Here is an 11,971-nt window from a genome sequence, read left to right on the forward strand (position 1 = left end):
GTAAAAAATATGTCTGAAAAAATATATATCTTGAATCAAAATGCAAAGGGAACATCAAGCAGTCAATCACACAAACTTTTGAGCTGGTAGTTTTTCAACACTTCCTCTTCCTACTGTATGATCAGCCTCTGGTGATTGCCGTTCATGTAAGATCAGTCTTCGGCAAAATTCAAGGCAAAGGCTTTGTTTGAGACTGAGTTCGTATTGCTTCTAAAATAATTTTTTATTATAAAAAATTTTAATTTAAGAAATTTTTTATTAAAAAGTTGCTTTTAAAAATAGTAAGAAAACAATCTCAAACAAAGCCTAAGGTTTCATTTGGAACTGATTCTTTATTGTTCTTAAAATAACTTTATAGTACAAAAATTAAAATTTGGTACTCTATTCGTATTGCTTCTAAAATAATTTTTTATTATAAAAAAAATTTAATTTAAGAAATTTTTTATTAAAAAGTTGCTTTTAAAAATAGTAAGAAAACAATCCCAAACAAAGCTTAAGGTTTCATTTGGAACTGATTCTTTATTGTTTCTTAAAATAACTTTATAGTACATAAATTAAAATTTTGGTACTCTAAAACTGCTTTAAGAAGTAGTAAGAAAGCCGTCCCAGATTTCTGCTTTGTTTGGGAAGGCTTTCTTATTGCTTTTTAAAGCGACTTTTTAGTACGAAAATTTAAATTTAGTAGTAAAAAGCTGCTTTAAGAAGCAGGAAAAAAATCGTCGCAAACAAAGCCTTAGTTTACATCTCCAACTCTGTCTAATTATTCAAGTTACCATGTGCGCAATAAAAACCAAAACCTAGAACAATATGACATCTCACATTGCATTTTTCAAATGTTGAATAAATCTTATTCCAACCTTATTCAAAAATTTTAGTAAGATTCGAACAATGTTCGAAAAACGTTAGATCAAATTTAGAACCCTATTTGACTAAGGTTCAAGTAAGAATTGCTCATAATTTGAAGGTCTGATCGAACATCGAAGAAGATTCGAATATGATCTGAAGGAGATCTTATCATTGGTTCGAATCCAAATTTTGGACCCATTTATTAAGCGGGTCATGTTTGGGTCGATTGGATTCTGATCGGATCAGAAACCAACTCGTTAACCTATTTTGACAATCCTATTTGAAAATAAAATCTTTAATTAGTAAATATTTAATCAATATAAGTAGCACTAAATTAGTAAATTAACCCATTCCACTAGTTGAATCCGGATTTTTTTCCACTATAAACAGAATTCTGTTACACAAAACTGCTCTCCCATCAGACCGATTCCAACTACTTATCGTCCAAAAAAAAAAAACCTCTATAAATAGTTACAGAGCATCCTCAAATCCATTCATCAGGATTTGTCTCTTCTCACTGTCGCCGGTGCCGCCCTCCGACAAGCTCAACGGCTGTTTTCGACGCTTCTCCGGTGACCGTATGTGTATACTGACGATTCTTGAAGGCTATATTTACACAGTTCTGCAACTCCTGAAATTGCGCTTTTGGCTTCCGATAATCCCTTACGACGTCTTCTCGCCTCCACCGTCACTAATCACCGGTATGGTTGAGTTACCTCCTTTGCCGCATTTGTCTTCTTCAAATATCTCTGATCTGTTAATCGAGTTTGATTCGGTTAGATTCTGGCAATTTGATTCGGTTAGAATTATTCAATGAAAATATGTTGACAATGTTGTTTGATTTCTTGGTTTAGGATCTAAATGGCTCATAATTCAAAGAAATATTCAAGCGCTAACTCTAAATTCCAGATTTTTTATGGGCCATTTTATTTGCTGAAAAGAAGAAAGAGTAAAAAGAAATGTAACATAAAAGAAAAAATGATTGTTTGATTTGATGAAAAAAAGGACTATATTGTATGATTCCAGTGAACACATTTTTCATGTTATGATTCCTTTGATGTATCGTAAACTCACCCAGTTTTGACCAAATTCCTTTTCACGGCAAGCCAATCACATTATGTCCGCACGTCATTGCCGCCACTACCAATCACCTGTCACCGCCACCATCTGCCATGCACAAATGACCACCGTTGCCTATCGTCACCATCGCCATCCACCTATATTATTGTTTTGCTTTAAACAACCCCAATATGAATAATTAAGAAATTTCATACAAAAATAAAAAATTTTCATGAAAATAATTTTTTTCATTCTGAATCTGAAATATTCCACCTAATTACATTATTATAATTGATATACTTTAATTTACTAATTAATTATTTTATACGAGCATGTAGATGCTACGAATTTAGATTTAGAAAGTGAAGGCATTATTATTATTATCCATCTCAGCACTGAATCAATAAGTGTATATTTTTCCTAAAATGATACCAAATTCTATCTAAATATACATTCCAATATTGCTATTATATTAGGAGTGTAATCAATCATATCCATTAGACTGCAAAAAAAAAGTGATTTGCATATGGTTGTTCTAAATTATGCAGTTATTTACATTTAATTGTACCTTTTCTGCAATTCATCTTCAAAGATTTTTATAGTTTTTACAAAAAATGACGATGTACTTAGATCGGTGCTTCAGTTGTTAACTTTTTGAATATCTGAGAATACAATTGTGTTGAACTTTTAAGAGGAAGCTTTTGAATTCCAGATCTTCAAAGAGGAAGCTTTTGAATTCCAGATCTTCAAAGAGGAAGCTTTTGAAGTCATGACAGATTTGGATAGTTTGCTGCTTGAGGCTGCCGGTCGGACCAGCACACCGACAAGGAAAAACCAAACCCATGCCCATTCAAGATGGCGAGGAGAAGCTTCTGGTAGTGGATCTAATGAAGATGGTTCTGATAACTCTTTAATGGCATCTAAGTCGAGACCAATCAGGTATGAAGATGTAAAAGAAATAACCATTCGTAGATCAAAGCTGGCTAAATGGCATATGGAACCTTTCTTTGAGAAAATAGTTGCAGGATGTTTTGTTAGAGTTGGTATTGGGATGACTCGCAACGGTCAAAAATACAGGCTTTGTGTAGTCAATAATGTCGATGCAACTAACCAAAATCGACAGTATGAATTCGAAGGTCGAACCACTTGCAAATGGCTGAACTGTATATGGGGCAGCGAAGCATCAGTAGCCAGATGACAAATGATTATGGTTTCTAACTCTCCACCAACAGAGGAGGATTTCAAGGAATGGCTGAGAGAAATGGAACGTAATGGAAGGCAGATTCCTTGCCTACAAGAAATTGATGCGAAGAAAGAAGAAATTAAAAAGACTGGCACTTTTGTATATTCACTGAGAACTGCGATGAAGATGATAGAGGTAAATAAATCATCTTCTTCAAGGCCAATTAATGTTGCAGTCGAAAAGATCCGTTTGAAGGCTTCCATTGAAACTGCAGAGAGTGCTGGGAAAGAAAGTGAGGCAGATAGGTTGCGTGCAAAGCTGAAGGAGTTGGAGGATTTGTCTAGACAAATTAAGCCAGCTGATGCAAGGTCTTTCAGATTGTTGGAGATGAATCGCAAAAATAGAGCAGAGAATTATTAAAAAGCATCAGAAATGAAGTCAGTTGATACCAACTTAAAGTTTGGTGAAGAAGGTTATGATCCTTCCGCCAGAAAATGGACTAAGCCTCTTCTTCAGTGTGTGGTTTATAGTAATAAAGAAACCACAAATGTTGATCATGATACTAAGAAGCCTGAAGAAGCTGGCAAAGCAGACCTTGCGGCAGCCATGGAGGAGGCTAAAGGGAAGGGAAACTGATTGACACTAGACCTCCGGTTGATCATGGTGAAGAACTAATGGCTCTGCATAATTTTGACTTGTTGATTTCGTTGGCTGCTCTGAACAAATATTGAGGAGCTGAGGGCGTTCAACGAGGCTTCATGGAGAGGAAGCGAAAGATAGAAGCAACCATTGGGCATTATGCAGTGCCTGACAAGTATGGAAAAAGAAAATGATTCACACTCAGCATCAGTGACTACAAGAGACGCAAAGGTTTCATTTTGGGTACTTAGACTGGTAGTTAAGCTATGCAGGTTCATTCCATTCAGCTTTGGTCAAAATTTATTTATTTATTATTATCTTTTTTATGATAGATTTTATTGTAAATAGTGAAAATAGCTTTGAAATTTCCTTACAATGCCACTCCATGTTCAGTTCAGGTGCTAATTTATAGTTTTTTTTAATGATTTTGTGCTAAATAATGATAGATTATGTATTTAAATATGGGAAAATTTTGTAATATGGATATTTTTTACTAAGGCTTGGTTTGGGACAGCTTCCGTACTGCTGCCTAAAATGTTTTTCTAGTATAAACATTTTAATATACATATAAATTTATTAAATTATATGTCAACATATATATTATAATATTGAGATTTATATTGATATTTTTGACACTATCATTTCATAGATAATGACACACAAAATGAAAAAAAAATCAAAAAAAGAAATTATAATCAAATTTTTCTTCACGATGCATCTCAAAGCAGCTAAATTTGCTTTTAAATCAATGTACTACATATTTTGATTGTCTTTTCATATATTATACTCATCTCAAGACAAATTCAAAGACTCGTTTGGGACAAACTTTTACTTTCTAAAACAACTCTGAAGTACAAAATTTTCTTATATTAGAAAATTTTATACTAGAAATTTATTTAGAAAGTAGTACAAAAGCTGTCTCAAACGAAGCCTTAATAAAAAACATCCATGCTAAAAAAAATTTCCCATATGCAAATACATAATCTATCATTATTTAGCACAAAAACATTAAAAAAAACTATAAATTAGCACCTGAAGTTAACATAGAGTAGCATTGTGAGGAAATTTCTATGTTATTTTCCCTATTTAGACTAAAATCTACCGTAAAAAAGATAATAATAAAGAAATAAATTTTGACTAAAGCTGAATGGAATGAACCTGCATAGCTCAACTACCAGATTAAGTACCCAAAATGAAACCTTTGCGTCTCTTGTAGTCACTGATGCTGAGTGTGAATCCTTTACTTTTTTCATATTCGTCAGGCACTGCATGCCCAATGGTTGCTTCTATCTTCCGCTTTCTTTCCATGAAGCCACGTTGAACACCCTCAGCTCCTTGATATTTGTTCAGAGCTGCCAATGAAATCGGCAAGTCAAAATTATGCAGAGCAATTAGTTCTTCACCATGATCAACTGGAGGTCTGGTGTCAATCAATTTTCCTTCATCTTTAGCCTCCTCCATGGCTGCCACAAGGGCTGCTTTGCCAGCTTCTTCAGGCTTGTTAGTATCATGATCAACATTTGTGGTTTCTTTATTACTATAAACCACACACTGAAGAAGAGGCTTAGTCCATTTTCTGGCGGAAGGATCATAACCTTCTTCACCAAACTTTAAGTTTGTATCAACTGGCTTCATTTCTGATGCTTTTTTATAATTCTCTGCTCTATTTTTACGGTTCATTTCCAACAATCTGAAAGACCTTGCATCAGCTGGATTAATTTGTCTAGACAAATCCTCCAACTCCTTCAGCTTCGCACGCAACCTACTTGCCTTACTTTCTTTCCCAGCACTCTCTGCAGTTTCAATGGAAGCCTTCAAACGGATCTTTTCGACTGCAACATTGATTGGCCTTGAAGAAGATGATTTATTTATCTATATCATCTTCTTCACAGTTCTCGGTGAATATACAAAAGTGCCAGTCTTTTTAATTTCTTCTTTCTTCGCATCAATTTCTTGTAGGCAAGGAATATGTCTTCCATTACGTTCCATTTCTCTTAGCCATTCCTTGAATTCCTCCTCTGTTGGTGGAGAGTTAGAAACCATAATCATTTGTCATCTGGCTGCTGATGCTTCGCTGCCCATATACAGTTCAACCATTTACAAGTTGTTCGACCTTCGAATTCATACTGTCGATTTTGGTTAGTTGCATCGACATTATTGACTACACAAAGCCTGTATTTTGGACCTTTGCGAGTCATCCCAATACCAACTCTAACAAAATATCCTGCAACTATTTTATCAAAGAAAGGTTCCATATGCCATTTAGCCAGCTTTGATCTACGAATGGTTATTTCTTTTACATCTTCATGCCTAATTGGTCTCAACTTAGATGCCATTAAATCATCTAAATTATCATCAATGTCGTTATCTTCAGATAATTTGTCTTCTTTTCCATCATCACTATTGTCACTTGAATCAAATTTAGGAACAGTGATTACAAGTGAATACTTGCGGTAAGAATTTGGTTCTTGCTGCCTCGTCCTCTTAGCTCGTAGCTCGTTTAATGCATTGATTTTTGCAGCAGGTTTGTCTGTTCTGATAGAAGAATGGCCATGAGAAGGAAAAGGTGGAGGGAACTCTTTTTCAGAATTCTCCACCTTAGTTGATGAGTCTGTTCCTCTCTTCTTCAAGCGGTAATCATCCATTTTTTCACTCCTGGTTGCAAGAATCAACTCTCGATTTAGCTCTGAGAGCTTACTCATCTCTTCCTTATATGCTTCATTTTTGTACAAATCACTTTCAATAGATAGTGCACTATCATATTCATCACCATTAAACCTTTTATCTTTGTCATTCTCCCAGTTTCTCATCTTGCCTTTCTCTGGAGGGTCTCCAACACTATTCTTCAGAGAGAATCTTTATCCAGAGTGTTTCCACTTATTAAAAATTGAGTTATCAGAACCATCTTCATTGGATCCACTACCAGAAGCTTCTCCTCGCCATCTTGAATGGGCATTGCTTTGGTTCTTCCTTGTTGGTGAGCTGGTTCGACCGGCAGCCTCAAGCAGCAAACTATCCAAATCTGCCATGACTTAAAAAGCTTCCTCTTTGAAGATCAGGAATTCAAAAGCTTCATCTTAAAAGTTCAGCACAGTTGTATTCTCAGATATTCATAAAGTTAACAACTGAAACACAGATCTAAATACATCGCCATTTTATGTAAAAATTATAAAAATCTTTGAAGATGAATTGCAGAAAAAGTACAATTAAATGAAAATAAGTGCATAATTTAGAACAACCATATGCAAATCACATTTTTTTTGGCAGTCTAATGGATATGATTGATTACACTCCTAATATAATAGCAATATTGGAATGTATATTTAGATAGAATTTGGTATCATTTTAGGAAAAATATACATCTATTGATTCAGTGCTGAGATGGATAATATTTATAATGCCTTCACTTTCTAAATCTAAATTTGTAGCATCTACATACTCATATAAAATAATTAATTGGGAAATTAAAGTATGAATACTTCAGATTCAGAATGAAAAAAATTGTTTTCATGAAAATTTTTTGTTTTTGTTTGAATTTTCTTTATTATTCATATTGGGTTGTTTAAATCAAAACAATTGAGGTGGCCGACGATGGTGACGATCGGCAACGGTGGTCATTTGTGCATGGCAGATGGTGGCGATGACCGGTGATTGATAGTGGCGGCGATGACGGGCGTACATAATATGATTGGCTTGCCGTGAAAAGGAATTTGGTCAAAACTGAGTGAGTTTACGATACATCAAAAGGAATGATAAAATGAATAATGTGTTCACTGGAATCATACAATATAATCCTTTTTTTTCATCAAATCAAACAATCAATTTTTCTTTTACGTTACATTTCTTTTAACTCTTTCTTCTTTTCAGCAAATCAAATGGTCCCTAAAAAAATCTGGAATTTAGAGTTAGCGCTTGAATATTTCTTTGAATTATGAGCCATTTAGATCCTAAACCAAGAAATCAAACAACATTGTCAACAGATTTTCATTGAATAATTCTAACCAAATCAAATTGCCAGAATCTAACCGAATCGAACTCGATTAACGGATCAGAGATATTTGAAGAAGACAAATGCGGCAAAGGAGGTAACTCAACCATACCGGCGATCAGTGGCGGCGGAGGCGAGAAGACGTCGTAAGGAATTATCGGAAGCCAAAAGCCCAATTTCAGGACTTGCAGAACTGTGTAAATGTAGCCTTCAAGAATCATCAGTATACGCATACGGTCACCGCAGAAGCGTCGAAAACAGCCGTTGAGCTCGTCGGAGGGCGGAACTGGCAACAGTGGGAAGAGACAAATCCTGATGAATGGATTTGAGGATGCTCTGTAACTATTTATGGATTAGTAGTTAGAACTGGTCTGATGGGAGAGCGGTTTTGTGTAACATAATTCTGTTTATAGTGGAAAAAAATCTGGATTCAACTAGTGGAATGGATGAATTTACTAATTTAGTGCTACTTATATTGATTAAATATTTTCTAATTAAAGATTTCATTTTCAAATAGGATTGTCAAAATAGGTTAACGAGTCGGTTTCTGATCCGATCAGAATCTAATCGACCCAAACATGCCCGGCTTAATAAATGGGTCATATTGTTCTAGGTTTTACTTTTTATAGCGCACACGGTAACTTGAATAATTAGACAGAGTTGCAGATGTAAACTAAAGTTTCGTTTGTGACGACTTTTTTTCAGCTTCTTAAAACATCTTTTTAGTACTAAATTTACATTTTTGTTCTAAAAAGTCGTTTTAAGAAGCACTAAGAAAGTCGTCCCAAAAAAACAGAAGTTTAGATGGCTTTCTTACTACTTAAAACAGTTTTAGCACACAAAAATTTTAACTTTTGTACTAGAAAGTTATTTTAAGAAGTAATAAAGAAGCCGTTCCAGATGAAACCTTGGGCTTTGTTTGGGACTGCTTTCTTATTGTTTTTAAAAGCAACTTTTTAATAAAAAATTTCTTGAATTAACATTTTTTTATAATAAAAATTTATTTTAGAAGGCAATATGAACTCAGTCCCAAACAAAGCCTTTGCCTTGAATTAAATGCCTCAAGATATATATATTTTCAGACATTTTTTAAGAAAATAAATAAATGACATATTTGATAAAATTTAAATATTAGAAAAGATATATAGGAAGATATAAACACTGAATTTATTAAAAGAAAATAATATAACAATTTTCACTTATAAGAATATAATTCATTATCATTTCAATATTTTTATATTTTTCATGAAATATTTTATTTTAAATATGCAAAAAAAGAAGAAATAGGAAGATAGAAGCCAATAAACTACTGCAATAGTTTATCATATTAGCCAACAAGTAAGTACTACCTAAATTAAATATTAATTTAAAATTTTAATTTATTAAGAAATTTATATTATTTATTCCTAATACAATTCTATTACAAGAAAATAATATTTGTTGCGGGCAAGAATATTTGCGGCGATCGAGAGATATATGATTTAGCATCCAAGCTTTGTACGAAGATCCAACACACATACAAATAAGACAGAGGGATGTGAGATTCATAAGAGACCATAATTTTTACGTGGAAAATTTCAAATGAAGCCCTTTCACCGGGGGGGGAAGCCTTGGCATGATGTAGTAAATATACATCATATAAAGCGCATTACCTAGTGGTGGTTGAAAGATTCCAATGATAAGGGAGACATTCTCAAGAGAAATTTGACCTGTTCATTTGGTTGGCAAGATGAATGTGGTCGTAAGGACCTTAGTCAGCGGACGATGGAGATAGTTGGAATCGTAGTCGGCGAGCAACAGTGATTAGAAAGATCGTAACCGGTGGTCTACGTTGGTTGGAGGGACCGTAGTCTGCTAACGATGTTGGTCAAAGGGACCATAGTTGACAGGCGATGTTGGTTGTAGGGATCATAGTCGACGGGCGATGGTCTCTGAGGGACTGTAATTGGCAAGTGACATAGTTCACAAGGATCATAGTAGATGGGCAACAGTGGTAAGAGGGACCCAAATTATCGGTCGACGGGAGGTTGGAGGGTACTTAGTCGGTAGGCAACGATGTTCGAAAGGATCATAGTTGGCGAGCAACGTTGGTAGGAGGGGGCATAGTCGGCAATGACGTTGGTCGGAGGGGGCGTAGTCGGCGGGCGATGTTGGTCGGTGGGACTGTAACTAACGGGTGATGGTTGTCAAAGGAATAACAGTCGACAAGCGACAGAGGTCTAAGGGGCCGGATTGTAGTTGGCAGGTGACGTAGGTCGGAGGGACCATAGTCGGCAAACGACAGTGATTAAAGGAACCCTAATCAGTGGGCGACGGAGGTCGGAGGGATCGTAGTCGTCGGGCAACAGAGGTCGAAGGGACCATAGTTGGGGGTGATGGTGGTAGGAGGAGCCGTAGTCGGTGGGAGACGGTGATTAAAGGGGCTGTAATCGGCGGATAACAATGGTCAGAGGAACCATAGTTAGTGGGAGATGGAGGTCGAAGGGATCGTAATCGATCGACAATGGTGGTCGAAGGGATCGTAGTCGGTGGGAGAAAAACAGGAGACGAAGGTCAGAGGGACCGTAGTCGATGAGTAACGGAGGTCAGAGGGATCGTAGTCTACGGGCAACTGTGATTGGAGGAACCTTAGTCAGCGGGCGGCTGTGTTAGAAGAACCATTATCGGCATGCGATCGATGTCGGAGGTACTGTAGTCAATGGGCAATGATGGTCAAAAGTACCATAGTCGATCAACGATTATGGTCCGAAGGACCATAGTCAGGGAGCGTCAATGGTCTGAGGGATAATTGGTAGGTGGTGGAGGTCAGCGGTCAGGCGATGGTTGGCTGTTAGATGATGGTCTTGTGATGGCCAGGCTAAAGTCCTGCAATAATCGAGAGCCAAGAGGTAGTGTTTTACGGTTTGGTGGTGGTTTGATGACGGTCGGGCAAAAGTCTAGCGTCGATCGATGGTCGGTGGTAGTCTAGCAGGGATCAGTGGTCGAGCGGTGGTTTGACGACTGTCGTAGAAGTCTGATGGCTGTTGGAGGCTGGGTGGAAGTTTGAAGGTTGTCGTCAGCTGGACGGTGGTTCGACAATGATCGATTGAAAGTCTGACAGCGGTTAGTAACATGGTGGACAGAAGGTAATCAAAAGTCAGTGGATAGAAGGTAGTATGGCGACGACCAATGGGATGGCAGTGTTCAAGTCATGATTTGGTGAAAGTCCGACAACGGTCGATGGCTGCGTGGTGGTTCCACGACCGTCGACGCCCAGATGGTGGTCCGATGAAGGCTCAGTGGAAGAATGGCAACTTGGCTGAATTTTTTTTTATTTTTGTATTAAAACTCCGTTTTAGAAAGCAGTAAAAAAGCCGTCCCAAACGAAGCCTTAGAATATATAGAATAGCTTTCTGAAAAGCTATTTTTCCGACAATATTTTCAAAATCTTCATTATATAATATTTACAGCTATCGATCCCAAATAAATCTTGAGAGTTAAAAATTATAAAATATTAATTTTCAATTTATTTTATTGAAAATAAGAGTTTTATGTATTTATATTCAAAAAAAAAAATTTACTATGCATTTCTAATATACGCATTGTCAACAAGCGACGGGTAGAGACAGCCATGTTGATGGTAGGTGGTGGCGAATTATAGCGGGTAGTGGCGACGAGATGGAGGGTGGTGGCGTAGGTGGGGAGGTTAATGCAGTGTTTTTAGAAATCACTCGAATTTCATGAACATGGAACATGACAAAACTGAACTAAATTATGAATTTCAAGTATATCAACAAATTATTTTAGATTTATTTTTCATTCAATCAAAAATTAAAATTTAGACAAAACTGAACATTTCAAGTATTATGAATTATATTTTAAATTCATAATTTTTTGTAGGAAAAATTTGCCGCCTGAGAATGCCACCGCACAAATTTTTCTTACGCATGTTTTATCGGCGACAAATTTATCTTCAAAAAGCCATCAGAAATTTACAAAACTGCCGGAAATTGATCATTTTCCGCAGGAAAATGCCGTCGGTAAACATTGATTTTCCTGTAATGGGACCATCGTTGCCTGCTGACTATAATCCCCCTGACCTCTGTTTCCCGCCAACTACGGTCCCCGACCAACGTCACTCACCGATTACAATCCTTTCAACAACCTTCACCAACCGACTACTATTTATTCGACCATCGTTGCCCCCCTAATATGGCCCTTCTAACCCTCGTCGCTTGCTGACTATAGTCCCTCTAATTGCCGTCGCCCGCCGACTA

The 11,971-nt window shown here is 36.4% G+C and overlaps 1 protein-coding gene and 1 pseudogene across 1 annotated transcript; one reads left to right on the forward strand and one right to left on the reverse strand.

The window, feature by feature from the left end:
* Window positions 1–3,978, forward strand: part of LOC110097267 — a 5,767-nt pseudogene extending 1,789 nt beyond the window's left edge.
* A 928-nt stretch (window positions 3,979–4,906) lies between these two features.
* On the reverse strand, window positions 4,907–5,770 carry LOC110097259 (protein RTF1 homolog). The gene is made up of 2 exons (XM_020823531.1): window positions 5,644–5,770; window positions 4,907–5,559 (listed from the first exon to the last, which is right to left on the reverse strand). The coding sequence occupies exons 1-2, from the start codon at window positions 5,768–5,770 to the stop codon at window positions 4,907–4,909; spliced, it is 780 nt and encodes a 259-aa protein (XP_020679190.1).
* Between the last annotated feature and the right edge of the window lie 6,201 nt (window positions 5,771–11,971).

This window comes from Dendrobium catenatum, unplaced genomic scaffold (assembly GCF_001605985.2).
Source record: "Dendrobium catenatum unplaced genomic scaffold, ASM160598v2 fragScaff_scaffold_101, whole genome shotgun sequence".
Taxonomy (NCBI): Eukaryota; Viridiplantae; Streptophyta; class Magnoliopsida; order Asparagales; family Orchidaceae; genus Dendrobium; species Dendrobium catenatum.

Excerpts from the sequence above, each read along its gene's own strand:
- LOC110097259 (XM_020823531.1), bottom strand. The coding sequence starts at position 5,770 with ATGGTTTCTAACTCTCCACCAACAGAGGAGGAATTCAAGGAATGGCTA. Across the intron at positions 5,560-5,643 it reads AGAAGAAATTAAAAAGACTG|TCGAAAAGATCCGTTTGAAG; the intron begins GCACTTTTGTAT and ends TCAATGTTGCAG.